This window comes from Macaca mulatta, chromosome 10, assembly GCF_049350105.2.
Source record: "Macaca mulatta isolate MMU2019108-1 chromosome 10, T2T-MMU8v2.0, whole genome shotgun sequence".
NCBI lineage: Eukaryota > Metazoa > Chordata > Mammalia > Primates > Cercopithecidae > Macaca > Macaca mulatta.
In genome coordinates, this window is record NC_133415.1 from 9,998,710 (window position 1) to 10,017,500 (window position 18,791).

At 48.0% G+C, this 18,791-nt stretch overlaps 1 protein-coding gene across 46 annotated transcripts in view; it reads right to left on the bottom strand.

The window, feature by feature from the left end:
- The window catches only part of ACO2 (aconitase 2), an 83,109-nt gene that overhangs the window by 21,908 nt on the left and 42,410 nt on the right, over window positions 1-18,791 (bottom strand). For 31 of the 46 annotated variants that reach the window (XR_013398610.1, XR_013398617.1, XR_013398609.1 and 28 more), the window contains 2 exon segments: window positions 8,571-8,707; window positions 167-425 (listed from right to left, as the gene is read on the bottom strand). Coding sequence is in view for 30 of the 46 variants with exons in the window: in NM_001261164.2 (NP_001248093.1) it covers window positions 167-425; window positions 8,571-8,707 (396 nt within the window). In the remaining 16 variants the exon portion in view is untranslated. 46 annotated transcript variants of the gene reach the window in all.

Here is an 18,791-nt window from a genome sequence, read left to right on the forward strand (position 1 = left end):
GTGGTAGTTTTAGAAAGAGTAAAAAGTAAACTCAAGTTTTAAAAGCAGACCAATCCAAAGAACTGTGAGAATTTGCAGGCAATGCCCTGGTTTGCTCCAGTGTGAGAGTGAGGCCTCTCGCCCAGTCTTGCCCACTTGCCCGCCCCCAAGGCCACCTTCCACTCACCTTGGCCCGGCGCAGGTCTTTCTCACCCCCGAGCTGGGCCTCAATCAGATGGTCACAGTGGATGGTGGACGGCACGGCCACCTTGGGCAGCCCGCTGCTGATGAACTGCAGCATGGCCATCTGGGCCGTCGCATCCTGCATGGCCACACGGTCCGGCCGAAGCCGCAGGTACGACTTGCCCCGCTCGATTTCCTGGCCGGCAGGGTCATCCAGGTGTCCATACACGATCTTCTCCGAGAGGGTCAGCGGCCGGTTCAACCTGGTGGGAGAAGAGCAAAAGGGTGACCTGGTGTCAGCTGCACGGCCTCCTCCCACCCTGCCTCTCCCTCTCAGTCCACATGGCAACCTCAACAGTGGCCAGGGTCAGGGAGCCTGAACTCAGGACCTCACGTTCCACTTGGGTGGGGACAGCTGGGTCCTGCTCAGTGTGCCACCTCCTCACCTCCCGCAGCACCTGGCACTTGTTAGGTGCTCCACAATTACTTGGTGAGTAAGTGAAGGACATCACAGGAGGGCAGCGCTGGTTCTTTTCAAAGGATCCTGGCTTTCCCAGCATAGTAACTGCTATGATCTACTAAGTCCCTGTAACATGCATATCTCATCATTCTCGCCATTTAACAAAACCACCAAGAAGAAATAGGCTCAGCAGAGTGACCAAGTTCACAGATAGATTTTGCTACTTCCCTCTGTGCCCTCAGCCCCACTAAGGCACAGGAAATCAGGACCAGCATCCCCTTTACTTGTCCCCCCTGTCCACCATCTCCAGCCCTCCACACCTCAGGCCTGGGATGCCTGGCTACCCAACTATGACACGAAAGCTTTGCCCATTAGCTCTGGACATAGACAGGAGTATCTGTCAGTTTTCAAGAACAGAGACCCGGTCACTGCCACCGGCCTCTCACTGCTCCTCCTCTTCCTAGACCCCATTTCCCCAGAGACTCTAGCCCTCCCTTCCTCTTCAGAGCCCAAATGGCAATCCAAACCTGCCCTGGAGTCCAGTCCTGTCAGGACTCAACCGTCTTCTCCCGCCAAGTCTCCCACCCATCTAGACCGAGCTCTGTGCGGGTCCACTCTCCCTACCAGGCTCAACGTTCCCGCTGACTCCTGGCTGCACCCACACAACAGCTCAGCCGTCCTGCCTGCCACAACAGCCCCTGTCGGACCTCACCCTCTGCCCCCGAGAATTCTCAAAGCCTAGGCCAAGCTTGAGACTTCCTTCCTAGGGAGGAGCAGAGTTTGACCCACACCCAACAGTCTCTGTCCTATTGTTTGAGGCCCAGAAAAAAGTTTCAGACTGGGAATCAGAAGCTCTGAGTTAAACCCTGACCTGGGGCCTGGTGTGGTGGCTCACGCCTGTAATCTTAGCACTTTGGGAGACCAAAGCAGGAGGATCACTTGAGGCCAGTTCAAGATCAGCCTGGGCAACAGAGTGACACTACGTCTCTATAAAAAATAGAATGAGGCCGGGCGCAGTGGCTCACGCCTGTAATCCCAGCACTTTGGGAGGCCGAGGTGGGTGGATCACGAGGTCAGGAGATCAAGACCATCCTGGCTAACACAGTAAAACCCCGTCTCTACTAAAAATACAAAAAAATAGCCAGGTGCGGTGGCGGGCGCCTGTAGTCCCAGCTACTTGGGAGGCTGAGGCAGGAGAATGGGGTGAACCCGGGAGGCGGAGCTTGCAGTCAGCCAAGATCACGCCACTGCACTCCAGCCTGGGCGAAAGAGCGAGACTCCGTCTCAAAAAAAAAGCCAGGCAGCGTGATGCGTGCCTGTAGTCCCAGCTATGCAGGAGGCTGAGGGGGGAGGATCACTTAAGCCCAGGAGATCAAGGCAGCAGTGAGCCATGATCACACCACTGCACTCCAGCTTGAGCAACAGAGCGAGATGCTGTCTCTAATAAAAACAAACAAAAAAGCCCAAACCTGACCTATTACTGAAGCCACTATTTAACAAGATAAGCAACTGCTGTCATCAGTGAGCTCAGCCAGCCCATCTCTAAAGTCCAGGGCTTGCGCTGGGATGAGATAACAGCTTGCACTTCTATAGCGCTCCATTTTTAAACCGCTTGATTGAGGTATAATTGGCATATAATAAACTGCATATTTAAGGTACACAATTTGCTAAGTTTTGACACTGTATACACCTGTAAAAACCAGCACCACAATCAAGATATGGACCATATCCATCTCTCCTTCAAGTTTCCCCAACCCTTGGTAACTCCCTCCCAACCCTTTGCCACCACTGGTGGGCTTTCTGTCACTAGAGACCAGCGTTATCGTAGAATTTACTTTCAGCTCAGCATTATCCTAAGCATTTTCATGTATAAAACTCATTTTATCCTCACAGCACAGATGAGGAAGCTGCAGCACAGACAGACAGAGTAGCTTTGCTCCAGACCGCGAAGTCAGCGAGGGGCACAGCTGGACCACGAGGAGGCATCAGTGTGGCCCTACAGCTGTGCTCCTGACGCTAATCTACACAGTCTCTCCACACCTGGAACCTGGAATGGGGCCGGTACACGGTGAAATGTTCCATTTTCATTATTATTATTATTTTGAGACAGGGTCTTGCTCTGTCACCCAGGCTGGAGTGCAGTGGCACAATTGTAGCTCACTGCAGCCTAACCTTTCAGGCTCAAGCGATCCTCCCACCTCAGCCTCTGAGTAATTGAGATTACAGGCACGTACCACCACACTGGCTAATTTTATTTATTTATTTATTTTGTTTTAGTAGAAATGGGTTCTCATTATATTGACCAGGCTGGTCTTGAACTCCTGGGCTCAAGTGATCTTCCTGAAGAGCTGGAATTACAGGTGTGAGCCACCTCGTCCTTTCTCATTTATCGTTATTGTTATCATCAATATGCATGCTGAGAAGGCAGAGAAACTTCCTTCTGCAAGCTGGGTTCCAGTCCCTCACCCCTAAGTTTACCCAACCTCTTCAAAGTAAGAGTTCCCGGCTGGGTGTGGTGGCTTACGACCAGCATCATAGCACTTTGGGAGGCCGAGGCGGACGGATCACTTGAGTCCAGGAGTTCGAGACTAGCCTGGGCAACATGGCAAAACTCCACCTCTATAAAAAATATAAAAAGAAGCCAGGCATGGATGGTGGCATGTGCCTATAGTCCCAGATACTTGGAAGGCTGAGGTGGTGAATGGATTGACCCCAGAAGGTCAAGGCTGCAGTGAGCCATATCGAACCACTGTACTGCACTCCAGCCTGGGTAACACAGCAAGACCCTACCTCAAAAAAAAAACACAAAAATCTCTAAGGTGCTGGATCTGCTGGCAACAGCAGACTGGTGATTCTGAGCATCTCTACGAATAAAAATAGCACTAGCCTGAGGTACGGCCTGCGCCGAATGCGGCAGCACTGCCAAAACTGGTGTACGGGCAATGACTCACTGCAGGCAGCACAGCCCCTCCTTCTGGGCCCCGAGGGAGACAACAAATGGGCTTAAAAACCCAAGACCTTGGAAGCAAATGATTGAAGCTATATAAAAAAGCTCAATGATGCTGAAGTTTTAGGATGAGTTCATCACTGAATGTCCCTGAGGATTAACTAAAGATGACAAAATGGGTCTTCATGTCCATCTGTCCCTCTGCTCTCCAGATGACACAGATCCAGTTCTCAAGAACACACTTAGACTCCTTCTGTCAGCGACCCAAGGTGGAAGAAGAGTCCCCCAGCAAGTCCCTTGGCCTTCTAAAAAATTCTTAGAATTTTTTTTTTCTATTTTTATTTTTTGAGCCAGAGTTTCTTCCTCTGTCACCAGAGACACCACTCTGGCTGGAGTGCTGTGGCGTGGTCTCAGCTCACTGCAACATCCACCTCCTGGGTTCAAGCAATTCTCCTGCCTCAGCCTGCCGAGTAGCTGGGATTACAGGTGCTCGCCACCATGCCCGACTAATTTTTTTGTATTTTTAGTAGACACAGGGTTTCACCATGTTGGCAAGGCTGGTCTCAAACTCCTGGCCTCAAATGATCCACCTGCCTCAGCTTCCCAAAGTGCTGGGATTACAGGCATAGGCCACCACGCCCGGCTAGAATATAATTCTTTTTAGCATAGCCTCACCTCTGCCCTCTTTCTCTGTGTCACGGTTTCGCAGCCAGGGCACGGTGAACCTGTCTGGGCTGGAGGATTATTTTGTCGTGGGGCTGCCCTGTGCGCTGCAGGATGCTTGGTAGTATTCCTGGTCACCCATTGGGTAACAGTAAGCCCCAACCCCAGCCAAGTTATGACAACCAAAAATATCTCTAGACATCACCAAATGGGCCCTAGGGGACAAAATTGACCACCCCCCACCTTGTTGAGACCTGCTCTGCGGCAACAATGAAAAGAGAGAACAGGCCGGGCGTGGTGGCTCACACCTGTCATCCCAGCACTTTGGGAGGCTGAGGCAGGTGGATCACAAGGTCAGGAGATTGAAACCATCCTGGCTAACATGGTGAAACCCCGTTTCTACTAAAAATACAAAAATCAGCTGGACATGGTGGCAGGCGCCTGTAATCCCAGCTACTCGTGAGGCTGAAGCAGGAGAATCACTTGAACCCGGGAGGCAGAAGTTGCACTGAGCCGAGATCGCACCACTGCAGTCCAGCCTGGGCAATACAGCAAGAATCCATTTCAAACAAACAAAAAAGAGAAAACAGAGAACAATCCTCATCTGTACTAATCTGGAAAATGTTAAAAGTTATCTGACTTAAAAAAAAAAAGAAAACGAAAATGAAAAAAAAGTTATTGGACTTTTCTGGTTAAGCAAGTTTGGAAAAAAAATAAGCAAAGGAAAAATATTGTTGTCGTTGTATAAAATTAAAACCTAAAAAACTCCCAGTGCCTTAAAGAGTATTTTGTTGTTGTTATTAATTGTTTAATGCAAAAACTAAATGGTGAATAATATTCTTCTGTCAATTATCTCAAAGCGAACCTCTTGCTGGGCACAGTGGCTCAGGCCTGTAATCCCAACACTTTGGGAGGCCAAAGGCAGGAGGATCACTTGCGCCCAGGAGTTCAAGACCAGCTTGGGCAACCCCATCTTTTAAATTTTTTTTTTTTTTTATAAATTAAAAAAACAAAAAAGGGCCGGGCGCGGTGGCTCACGCCTGTAATCCCAGCACTTTGGGAGGCCGAGGTGGACGGATCACGAGGTCAGGAGATCGAGACCATCTTGGCTAACACAGTGAAACCCCATCTCTACTAAAAATGCAAAAAATTAGCCAGGCGTGGTGGCGGGTGCCTATAGTCCTAGCTACTCCTTACTCAGGAGGCTGAGGCAGGGGAATGGCATGAACCTAGGAGGCGGAGTTTGCAGTGAGCCGAGATCACGCAACTGAACTCCAGCCTGGGGGTGACAGAGTGAGACTCTGTCTCAAAAAAACAAAAAAAATGCCAGGCGCAGTGGCTCACACCTGTAATCCCAGCACTTTGGGAGGCCGAGGCAGGTGGATCACTTGAAGTCAGGAGTTCGAGACCAGCCTGGTCAACATGGTGAAACCCCATCTTTACTAAAAATACAAAAATTAGCTGGGCATGGGGACGCACACCTGTCAGCCCAGCTACTTAGGAGGCTGAGGCAGGACAATCGCTTGAGTCCAGGAGGTGGAGGCTGCAGTGAGCCGAGATTATGCGACTGCACTCCAGCATGGGTGACAGAGTGAGACTCAGTCTAAAACAAAAACAAACAAAAACAACAACTAAGCAAATCTCTATGACAGTTCTCCTTCACACCTGATGAAAGCAAGGTGGAAGTGTTTTACAGACTAAAGAAAAATCTATCACTTTTCCACCGAGCAGCGGTCTGAAAGCTCCAAGAATAAATACAAGGTCCTATATTGACAGGGACCGTGGTTCTTCGTCCTGACTGCACTCTGGGACCTGCTGGGGAACCGGCCAGTATTTCTCACATTTTGACGGGCACACAAGCCCCCGGTGATCCTGTTAAATGGCCGGTTCTGACTCAGTGGGTCTGAAGTGGGGTCTAAGATGCTGGAATTCTAAGAAGCTCCTAGGTGATGCCAATGCTGCTGGCCCACGGACCACATTTTGAATAGCAATGCCTAGACCGCTTGAATCAGAATTGCTGGGAGTAGGACTCAGGTGTCCATCATTTTTAAAGCTTCCTAGGTGATTCTAACATGAAGCCCAGAAGAAACCCACAAGAACAAGCCCTGGGAGGCACTGGAGTGAGAGAGACACGGACTTGAGTGTGGGGTCAGTCATTCAATACATGTATGGCCTTAGGGTATTTCCCCAATCTGACCTTCAATTTTGTTACCTGCAAAATGGTGGGGGGCAGAGATGGAGAGTAACAACTCACAGGGGTTGTTGAGAACAGAAATAATGTGTGTCGAGTACCTAGGCCAGACTGGACAACGAAGTGGGTTCTTCTGTCACAGCCGTCTTTGACAAACAATTAATAGGTCTTTTACCATAATTAGATGATGCTGTGTTGGAGGCTGTTGGAGATCCAGATTAAGGAAGTCCCTACCCTTAAAACTGAAGTGGGGATACCAGTAGATAGAAAGCAAAGTGGCATGAGAAAGGGAGTATGGGGCAGTGGTTAGAGCACTGGGGGATACAAAGACAAGACACCACCACTCATGCACCGCGTGGCTGTGGGCAGGTTCCTTCTCCAGCTGAGCCTCAGCTGCCCAATGGGTAGACTCAGATTTGTTCTCTCCCAGGATCACCATTGTCAGTATCAAAGAAGCCACCAGGCAGGCAAGGGCACAGCCCTGTCTGCAGTTGTTCAATCAATCAAATCAAACCTGCAAATCTGCAGTTCCAATCAATCAAAGCAAACCTCTATGACAGGTCTCCTTCATGCCTGATGAAGAGCAAGGTGCAAGTGTGGGAGTGTGGGCTGGTGTGCATTGCCAGCCCCAACTCCTCATCCTTTGTGGTACCTTATTCATCCTTTTGGTGGCAGCATCTAGCCCAGGACCTGGCACACAGGACTGCAGGGCAGAGCTGACTGCCATTTTACTAAGTGAGAAAAATGAGGCCCAGAAAAAAGACATGCTCAAGATCCCACCTTAGGCCAGGCACCGTGGCTCACGCCTATAATCCCAGCACTTTGGGAGGCCACAGTGAGAGAACAGTTTGAGCCCAGGAATTCGAGATCAGTGGCAATATGGCGATACTCCATCTTGACAAAAAAATAAAAAAACTAGGCGAGCATGGTGGCTCACACCTGTGGTCCCGGGTACTCAGGAGGCCGAGGTGGGAGGATCACTCAAAACCAGGAGGTTGAGGTTGCAGTGAGCTGTGATCATGCCACTACACTCCAGTGTGGGCAAGAGAGTGAGACCCTATCTCAAAAAAAAAAAAAGAAAAAATAGTTCCAGCTGGGTGCAGTGGCTCACACTTGTAATCCCACCACTTTGGGAAGCTGAGGCAGGTGGATCACCTGAGGTCAGGAGTTTGAGACCAGCCTGGCCAACATGATGAAACCCTATCTCTACAAAAGTACAAAAAATTAGCCAGGCATGGTGGTGCGTCCCTGTAGTCCCAGCTACTTGGGAGGCTGAGGCATGAAAATTGCTGGAACCTGGGAGGCAGAGGTTGCAGTGAGCCAAGATTGCACCACTATACTCTAGCCTGGACCAGAGTGAGACTCTGTCTCAAAAAATAAAATAACATAATATAAAACATAAAATAATAAAATAAAATAAAATACACCAGGTGCAGTGGCTTACGTCTATAATCCCAGGACTTTGGGAGGCCGAGGCAGGCAGATTGCTTGAGCTCAAGAATTTGAGACCAGCCTGGGCAACATGGCAAAACCCTATCTCTACTAAAAATACAAAAATTAGCCGGGCGTGGTGGCATGCCTGTAATTGCAGCTACTCAGGAAGCTGAGGCATAAGAATCGTTCCAACCTGGGAGGCAGAGGTTGCAGTGAGCCAAGATCACACCACTGCACTCCAGTCTGGGCAACAGGGAGAGACTCTGCCTCAAAAAAATAAAAAAGGTCCCATCTTAATTTATCTTCTGGGTCCCAGACCTCAGCTCTCCTCTGTGCCTGTGTACTGAAGAGGAAATAGAAGATGATTCTCCAGGCACTGGGCCTGGTGGCTTCCAGAGGGCAGGCTGAGGGTCAGCAGCCTGCCCTGAAAAGGTTGGGAGGTTCAGGTTATAGCACCAAAGTGTCCCTGAGACCTGGCTATGGTTCACATCTAGAGGGTTCTTGATAACACAGATTATCCCTTGGCAGAGAGGGCAGAAGTTACAACACTGATCTGGAATGCCTTTCCTCAGCAGAAACCTTTGCACCCTGAATACCTTGACCCTGCCACCATCGCCAACCATCCTTCACGAAACACCTCTTCGCTGCCTGACAGGGGCAGGCAGCAGACACAGTGCGCTTGAGTAGTCACCGCCTCCCATCTGCAGCCTTACCGTTTGCGAACAATGTTAATATTCTTCTCTAGCAGGTCATAGTGGATGTACTCGTTGGGCTCAAAGTGGCTCATCGCCACCTTGGCTCGTTGGCACAGGACTGAGGCCACATGGTACTGCCGCACACCCAGAGCTTTCTGCAAGAATAAACATGACAGCCATTGTCAATGGAGCACTTAGGAGAGTCCATCCCCGAGGGCAGCTCAGTATGGTGAAAAAAATCCAGGAATTAAAGTGTCAAGAGCTGTTCAGTAACTGCAGCCTCAGCTTCCTCATCTGCAGCACAGGGGATGACAAAGTAGCCACAAGGAACACAGCCTGGGGTAGGAACAAAGTGCAAGGGATTTACAGGCAAAAATCGCTGAGATCAAAGTCAACTTCTATCATGTAAGGTATATCAACATAAGAAAAGCCCTCATTGTCTAAAACCCAGAGGAGATAGAAAATAGGGATATACTCAGCTCTGGTGATCACACAGGGGTCTGGGAAGGTGAATTGAGACCGTGAAGTGAAAGTGCTCATTAAGCTGGAAAACACTACCCAAACCGGAGCTATTAGTCTACCTGCACTATAAGCTTCTTGAGAGCTGAGATCAAGCCTTATTTATCTTACTCATCTCTATGTCTGGACTACCTGGCACATACTGGAGATTCAACAAACATCTGTGGGTCAGAGGGAGGAATGAATGAGGAAAATCCTGCACTTGGGCTTTGGATGTTTCCTCATCCTTTCAAAAGGTGGTGCCTAATTCCCCTCCCACCTTTTTTTTTGAGACAGAGTCTCGCTCTGTGGCACAGGTGGGAGTGCAGTGGTGGGGTCTCAGCTCACTGAAACCGCTGCCTCCTGGATTCAAGCTTCAGCTTCTCCTGCCTCAGCTTCCCAGTAGCTGGGATTACAGGCACGTGCCACCATGCCCAGGGCTAATTTTTGTATTTGTAGTAGAGACAGGGTTTCACCATGTTGGCCAGGCTGGTCTTGAACTCCTGATCTCAAGTGATCCATCCGCCTCGGCCTCCCAAAGTGCTGGGATTACAGGCATGAGCCACCATGCCCAGCCATTACCCTGCCTTTGAATATGTGGCAGACTTAATTCTACTTTATAGAATGTGACAAGTGATACTATGGGACTTCGAGACTAGGTCATAAAAAGAACAGCTTCTGCCTGGCTTGCTCTCTCTCGGATTGCTCTAGGGCAAGACAGTCCCCATGTTGTTAAGCAATCCTGGGAGAGGCCCACCAAGACAGCAACAGAGGCCTCTTGCCGATAACCAGCACCACCTTGCCAGGTGTGAGTGAGCCACCTTGCAAGCGAATGCTCCAGCCCCGGTTCAACCTGTCAGATGGCTAGCCCCAGCTGACATCTTCCCTGCAACTTCTGGAGAGTCCCCAAGCCAGAACCACTCAGCCAAGCCACTCCCAAATTCCTGGCCCACAGAAATATGAGATAAATGCTTGTTGTTTTAAGCTTTTAAGTTTGGGGGCAATTTGTTACACAGCAATAAATGAATGATTGTTATGGTGGGATCTGTATTAGTTAATTTTTTTTTTTTAAGAGACAGTGTCTTGTTCAGTTGCCCAGCCTGGAGTGCAGGGGCAAGATCATACTTCCCTGCAGTCTGAAACTCCTGAGCTCAAATGATCCTCCCACCTTAGCTTCCTCGGTAGCTGGGACTACAGGCACACACTACTACACCCAATTATTTAATTAATTTATTTATTTACTTATTTTTGAGACAGAGCCTTGCTCTGTCGCCAGGCTGGAATGCAGTGGTGCAATCTCGGCTCACTGCAACCTCCATCTCCTGGGTTCAAGCACTTCTCCTGTCTCAGCATCCTGAGTAGCTGGGACTACAGGTGTCCACCACCACGCCCAGATAATTTTTGTATTTTTAGTAGAGACAGGGTTTTATCATGTTGGTTAGGATGGTCTCTATCTCTTAAACTCATGATCTGCCCGCCTCGACCTCCCAATATGTTTTTCTTTCCTTTTTTTTTTTTTTTTTTTTTAAGGGAGTCTTACTCTGTTGCCCAGGTTGAAGTGCAATGGCATGATCTTGGCTCATTGCAACCTCTGCCTACCGGGTTCAAGCAATTCTCCTGTCTCAGCCTCCCAAGTAACTGGGACTACAGGTGCACGCCACCACACTTTGCTAATTTTTGTATTTTTAGTAGAGATAGGGTTTCTACATATTGGTCAGGGTGGTCTTGAACTCCTGACCTCAGGTGATAAACCTGACTCAGCCTCCCAAAGTGCTAGAATTACAGGCATGAGCTGCCGCACCCACCCTAATTCTTTTAATTTTATTTTTTTGTAGCAACAGGTCTTACTACATTGCCCAGGCTGATCTCAAACTCCTGGCCTTAAGCGATCCTCCTGCCTCAGCCTCCCAAAGCAGAGATTACAGGCATGAGCCTGTAATCTGTATTAGTTAATTTTAAACTATGAATAATAACCTTCAAGGGTACCTTGTTACCAGAGAAGAATAAATGAATCCAAAGAAATGATAGCAAGAGGCCGGGTGCAGTGGCTCACACCTGTAATCCCAGCCCTTTGGGAGGCCAAGGTAGGCGGATTGCCTGAGGTCAGGAATTTGAAAGCAGCCTGTCCAACGTGGTGAAACCCCGTCTCTACTAAAAACACAAAAATTAGCCAGGCGTGGTGGCGGGCACCTATAATCCCAGCTACTTAGGAGGCTGAGGCAGGAGAATCATTTGAACCCGGGGGCAGAGGTTGTAGTGAGCCAAGATCACCCCACTTCACTCCAGCCTAGGTGACAGAGGGAAACTCCGTCTCAAAAAAGAAAAAAAAGAAAAGAAAAGAAAAGAAAAAAAAGGAAGGAAGGAAGGAAGAAAGAAAGAGAGAGAAAGAAATGACAGCAAGAAGGAAAGAGCTGCTTGCTTTCTAGGTGGTTGGTGTTCCTCGTCATACCCTGGGTAGGGGAAGAGGCAAAGCTGAAACCACTGCCCCAGGCTCCCTTCTTTACATCACCCGGATATATAATCTAAACGCTGTCAACCTCAGCACCTGAACCCAGTACGTACCCAGAGCAGCCATTCCCTGTTTGAGTCACCCAGCAGTGAGAATAGGCCACATTCTGAAACAGCACCCCCGACCATCACTCATTCTAACCTGTCTGTGGCAGGGGCAACATCCCCAGTCCAGACTTCACATCCATTTGCCCCCAAGCTCAAACCTGACTGATGGCTCCTCACTGCCTGCCTCACTGGGTAGGTGCAAAGAACCCACCAATGACATGACATCAAAGGACCTTCCACAGTGCACGTGCATAGGAAGAAGGTAGTATATTTCTGCTGCAGTGATAAACACTATCCCTGTGACATGGGGAGGAGCCCAGTGCATGGGGTGGATGGAGGAGCAGAGCCCTGGGTTTCAGGATGGCCCCACAACTTACCGATCCGGACAATTTAACCTCTCCAAGCAATCGTTTCTTCACAGAGCTATTGTGAGGATCTGGAGACATTATATAGAGTACTGAGTACGTTTCCATGATTATTACCCTGTGCATTCCTAAGTGTACACACTACCATGTTCTTCACACAAATGAGAAACCATACAAGTTGTTCTGCAACTCATCTTTTTCTTTTTCTTTTTTTTTTTGAGATGGGGTTTCGCTCTCATCACCCAGGCTGGAGTGTAGTGGCATGATCTCAGCTCACGGCAACCTCTGCCTCCCAGGTTCAAGCAATTCTCCTGCCTCAGCCTCCCAAGTAGTGGGCACTACAGGCATGCACTACCATGCCCGGTTAATTTTTGTACTTTTTTGGCGGAAATGGGGTTTCACCACATTGCCCATGCTGGTCTCAAACTCCTGACCTCAAATGATCCACCCACCTTGGCATCCCAGAGTGCTGGGATTACAGGTGTGAGCCACGATGCCTGGCCTGCAACTCATCTTTTTCATTTACTAACAAATCTCAGACATCTTTCCAATGTGAAATTACCAATCTGTTTCTTTATTTTTACAAATTAATTGCCCTAAGTTTCAGTTTCCTTAGAAATAAAAACAACTGTAACAATACCTATTGCCTGGTGCAGCAGGCAAGACAATGCATTGTAATCTTATCTATGGTACCGGGACAAGGCAAAGCTCCAATTTCCACAGCCAGGGCACAGTTAAGCTAACTACAGACTACATCTCAATACCTACAAATAGGCTTCAGAAATAATGCTGGGCCAGGAGCAGTGGCTGATGCCTGTAATCCTAGCACTTTAGGACACAGGAAGGTTGCTTGAGACCAGGAATTCAAGACCAACCTTGCCAACATAGTAAGAGCTGTCAAGGACAAAATAGGCCAGGCACAGTGGCTCACACCTGTAATCCCAACACTTTGGGAGGCTGAGGCAGGAGGATCAATTGAGCCCAGGAGTTCAAGACCAGCCTGGGCAAGACAGCAAGACCTTGTCTCTACAAAATAAAATAAAACATAGATTAGCTGAGCGTGGTGGCATATACCTATAGTCCCAGCTGCTCAAGAGGCAGGAGATCACTTGAGCCCATGAGTTCCAGACTACAGTGAGCTATGATCTCGCCACTGCACTCCAGCCTGGGCAACAGAGCAAGACCTTCTCTCAAAACAAAACAAAACAAGCTGGGCACGGTGACTCACGCCTGTAATTCCAGCACTTTAAGAGGTTGAGGTGGGTGGATCACCTGAGGTCAGGAGTTTGAGACCAGCCTGGCCAACACTGTAAAACCCCATCTCTATTAAAAATACAAAAATTGGCCGGGCGCGGTGGCTCAAGCCTGTAATCCCAGCACTTTGGGAGGCCGAGACCGGCGGATCACGAGGTCAGGAGATCGAGACCATTCTGGCTAACCCAGTGAAACCCCGTCTCTACTAAAAAATACAAAAAACTAGCCGGGCGAGGCGGCGGGCGCCTGTAGTCCCAGCTACTCGGGAGGCTGAGGCAGGAGGATCAATTGAGCCCAGGAGTTCAAGACCAGCCTGGGCAAGACAGCAAGACCTTGTCTCTACAAAATAAAATAAAACATAGATTAGCTGAGCGTGGTGGCATATACCTATAGTCCCAGCTGCTCAAGAGGCAGGAGATCACTTGAGCCCATGAGTTCCAGACTACAGTGAGCTATGATCTCGCCACTGCACTCCAGCCTGGGCAACAGAGCAAGACCTTCTCTCAAAACAAAACAAAACAAGCTGGGCACGGTGACTCACGCCTGTAATTCCAGCACTTTAAGAGGTTGAGGTGGGTGGATCACCTGAGGTCAGGAGTTTGAGACCAGCCTGGCCAACACTGTAAAACCCCATCTCTATTAAAAATACAAAAATTGGCCGGGCGCGGTGGCTCAAGCCTGTAATCCCAGCACTTTGGGAGGCCGAGACCGGCGGATCACGAGGTCAGGAGATCGAGACCATCCTGGCTAACCCAGTGAAACCCCGTCTCTACTAAAAAATACAAAAAACTAGCCAGGCGAGGCGGCGGGCGCCTGTAGTCCCAGCTACTCGGGAGGCTGAGGCAGGAGAATGGCGTGAACCCGGGAGGCGGAGCTTGCAGTGAGCTGAGATCCGGCCACTGCACTCCAGCCTGGGCGACAGACCGAGACTCCGTCTCAAAAAAAAAAAAAAAAAAAAAAAAAAAAAATTAGCAGGGTGTGGTGGCAGGCACCTGTAATTCCAGCTACTCAGGAGGCTGAGGCAGGAAAATCGCTTGAATCCAGGAGGCAGAGGTTGCAGTGAGCCGAGATCCCGTCATTGCACTCCAGCCTGGGAGACAGAGTGAGACTCCATTTCAAAAAACAAAAAGGACAAAATCATATGTTGATACAGAATATAGCCTGGCACGGTGGCTCACGCCTGTAATCCCAGCACTTTGGGAGGCCGAGACAGGCGGATCACTTGAGGTCAGGAGTTCGAGACCAGCCTGACCAACGTGGTGAAACCCCGTGTCTACTAAAAATATATTAGCTGGACGTGGTGGTGTACGACCGTAATCCCAGCTACTCAGGAGGCTGAGGCAGGAGAATCGCTTGAACCCGGGAGGTGGAGGTTGCAGTGAGCCGAGATTGCGCCATTACACTCCAGCCTAGGCAACAAGAGTGAAACTCTGTCTAAAAAAAAAAAGATACAAAATACAACTTATGGGTAAAGAAAGACTATGATGTGTCTAATATGAGACAAGCATGGTGTGACGTACCTGGAATATATTACATGGTCTAATCTTCACAGCCACCCAGTGAAGTGGCTCCCATGATTATCCTATTTTCCCAGTCGGGAAACAGAGGCATGGAGGATGAATGACAAGACCACACTGTAGGAAGCGGGATCCAAATGCAGCCTGACTGACCCATGTGCCTGCTGCTGCCCCAGGCAAGTCATTTAACTCCTTAAACCTCGGTGCTTAATGGAGATACACTTCACAGTGTTAAATACAAATGAAATCAGCTACACATTTCACCCTTAATCACCCTGCCGTTCTGCTTTCCAACTATGTTAAAGTGTCTGTTCTCAACATCCAGTGCTGTCCAAGAGGACTTCCTGCCCCGATGAACAAGTTCTAGATCTGTGCTGTCTGGCATGATCTCAGCTCACTGCAACCTGTGTCTCCAGGGTTCAAGCAATTCTCCTGTCTCCACCTCCTGAGTAGCTAATTTTTGTATTTTTAGTAGAGACAAGGTTTTGCCATGTTGGTGAGACTGGTCTTGAACTCCTGACCTCATATGATCCGCCTTCCTCGGCCTCCCAAAGTGCTGGGATTACAGGCGTGAGCCACCGTACCTGGCCTTATTTATTTTTTTTTAGAACATGTTGCCCAGGATGGCCTCAAACTCCTAGACTCAAGTGATCCTCCCACCTCGGCCTCCCAAAGTGCTAGGATTACAGGGATGAGTCGCCGCACCCAGCCATGGAATGGAATTTTTTATGTCACTGAATTTTAACTTGCCAGATTGAACAGCTTAGGTTTATAAATTAATAAGGATGAAACACTCATTCTCACTAGTATATCTGCTCATCGCAACAAAAAAGTAAAAGACAGCTAGACTTTCAGTCTTTGCCAGTTCACCTATCTTCTCCAGGCCTCAGGGGAAATCTCAGCTTGACTCCTGGCTTCAGAGCAGTGAAAGGCTGCGGTGCATGAAATGTCACATGGAAACTGTTAAAAGGGGGGCCACGTCAACATGCTCACCCTGTATTTTTTTTTTTTTTATTTCATTCTCTATACATGGGCAAGAAATATGCTTACCCTGTAGACTGACTTCAAGGGCAAGGCCACCATGTGTTATGGTTTGAATGTGTCCCCCAAAGTTTATGTGTTGGCAACTCAATGCCCAATGTCAGTGCTGAGAGATGGGGCCTTTAAGAGGTGATAAGGTCAGAAGGGCGCTACCCTCACAATGAATTAATGCTGTTATTACAGAAGTGGGTTAGTTGTCATGTGAGTCGGTTCCTGATAAAGGGATAAGTCTGGCCCCCTTCCTCCCCTCTCTCTTATCCTTATACCTTCTACCATGTGGTGACACAGCATGATGGCCCTCACCAGATGCAGCCCCTCAATCTTCAACTTCCCATCCTCCAGAACTGTAAGAAATAAATTCGTTTTCTTTCTTTCTTTCTCTTTCTTTCTCCTCCCTCCCTCCCTTCCTTCTTTTTTGACAGAGTTTCATACTTGTTGTCCAGGTTGGAGTAGTGGCGCTATCTCGGCTCACTGCAACCTCCACCTCCCAGGTTCAAGATATTCTTCCACCTCAGCCTCCTGAGTAGCTGGGATTACAGCTGCCTGCCATGATGCCTGGCTAATTTTCTTTTTTCTTTTGAGATGAAGTTTTGCTCTTGTTGCCCAGGCTAGAGTGTAATGGCATAATCTCTGCTCACTGTAACCTCTGCTTCCCAGGTTCAAGCAAGTCTCCTGCCTCAGCCTCCCGAGAGCTGGGATTACAGGCATGTGCCACCACGCCCAGCTAATTTTGTATTTTTAGTAGAGATGGGGTTTCACCACGTTGGTCAGGCTGCTATTTAACTCCCAACCTCAGGTGATCTGCCCGCCTCAGCCTCTCAAAGCGTTGGGATTACAGGTGTAAGCAACTGTGACTGGCCTAATTTTTTGTATTTTTAGTAGAGACGGGGTTTCATCATGTTGCCCAGGCTGGTCTCAAACTCCTGACCTCAGGTGATCCGCCTGCCTCAGCCTCCCAAAGGTCAGGGATTATAAGCATGAGTCACTGTGCCCAGCCTAAATTCCTTTTCTTTATAAATTACTCAGTATGTAGTATTCTGTTATGGCAACACAAAATGGACTAAGACACCACGTATCATTCATTCATGGACCACATATCTCATATGTTAAAAAACAAAACAAAACAAAACAAAACTAGCTTTGGGTCTTTACCCTACTCTTAGAATAAAAATAAAAACAATTACTAATTAAGCATCTGTTTCATGCCAAGCACTTTCTGTGCCTATTCTGAATTCCAGTATAATAGTGCAGGTAAGTATTATTCCCATCTTACAGATGTGGAAACTGGAGATCAGAGAGGTAAGTCAGAATTCACTAGCTGGTATGCAGTGACTCCAGGATGCCAGCTCAGGTCTCTCTCTCTGTGATGGATCACTTCTAGATTCCGCTGCCTCTAGAATCTGGGCCAGTCCCTCTCACCTCATATGGCCCATCCTTTCCCAGCGCGGTGTGATAGTTCAGATTGAAGAACTATAGTCAGATTGCCCAACCCAGCTCCACCACTTAACTGCTGTGATCCTGGGGAAGTTATTTAAGCTCCCCATGTCTTAGTTTTGTCATAAAGAAAATGAAGATAAACTTCATAGCATTGATATAAAATGAAATCATTTATATAAAGTGCTTGGCACATGGCCTATTTATTCATAATAAAAGCATTCCACATGTGTTATACTGTATCGTTTCTTTCATAAAGGAGATGAATGTAAAACTAGAAGTGGCGACATTGTGTTCCTCCTCTGGATATTGCCAGAAGCAGCGTGACTCTTCCTATTTTTCTTACTGCAGACAGCTTTAAAGGTCCTTGTGGCTGATTAGCATTTTCCAGAAGCCTTAGCTCATCAGGTCCTTTGGCATTCCTGACCCCCTTCTGATGTATTCCAGCTGCTCTGTACTGTTCCTCCTTGGTTACCTACCCCTTCCAACTTTGGACAAGTCATTCTAAAACTCTAAACTTATTTATTTAGGTGCCTCTCTTCCTCCTCTCCAGATTATTTGTAATTTGTTAGAATTTGCCTTGGAAAGCCTTCCATCCCTCTCAAACCCCTTCCGCTCATGGGGCCTTGGCAGTGGGATCTCATCTATCTGGTTCTGGGAAATTCAGAACCGGCCTTCCTCAAGGGCACTGAACATGATGAACTTCCTTGGCCAGAACACATTCTAAAGGGACCTGCCACAGGCCTTTACAGATGTAGTTTTTCTTCTGCTTGGAATGTTTGCTGTCCACCTCCATTCCCAATCTGCCCTTTGCCTAGGGAACATCCAATTGATCCTTCAAGCTCCAAATACATTTAACTTTCTCAGGGAATCCTTCCCCGAATCCCCGGCTCTACCAGAGCCTCCTATTATATATGCCCTTTACTTCTTGAGTTCATTCATGAGATGATGTCTGTCTCCAAATATTTCAGTCTGTAAGCTCCACTAGGGAGAGATTGTGTCTGTTTACTCAGAACTAAATTCCCCCGGCCTGAACAGCAAGCCTGATACACAGGAGGTGTTACATAAATACCAACTAGTTAAAAAAAAGGGATGTTGCTTCTACCTTCCCAACCAGCTCTTCCTTACCAAGCAGGGTTAAATACAGAGCAGGCTGAGTTAGTCTTGTGAGAGAAAACAGTTACCAAGGCAAATCAATGCTTTATCAGTCTGAGATGCTTTTAGTTAGACTGTAAAGAGGTTCAACATTTTGAAAGACAATTAGGTAATACATATTACAATGTAAAATGTTTGCCCTCTTTGACTAGCTTTCCCTCTTCCAGGAAACGATCTAATTAAAATACATAAAAGAGCAGAGAGACAGGCAAAGACACTGTCTGCAGCACTATTTTTAAGAGAACAACCCAATTGTCCATACACAGGGCACTGATTGAATACGTTCTGGCTCAGGCACCATGGAATGCCACTCTACAGCTGTTTACAAAGAAGATAATCGTGGTGGTTGCACAACATTATGAATGTAATTAATACTAATGAATTGAACACTGAAAGTGGTTAAAATGTCAAATTTTATG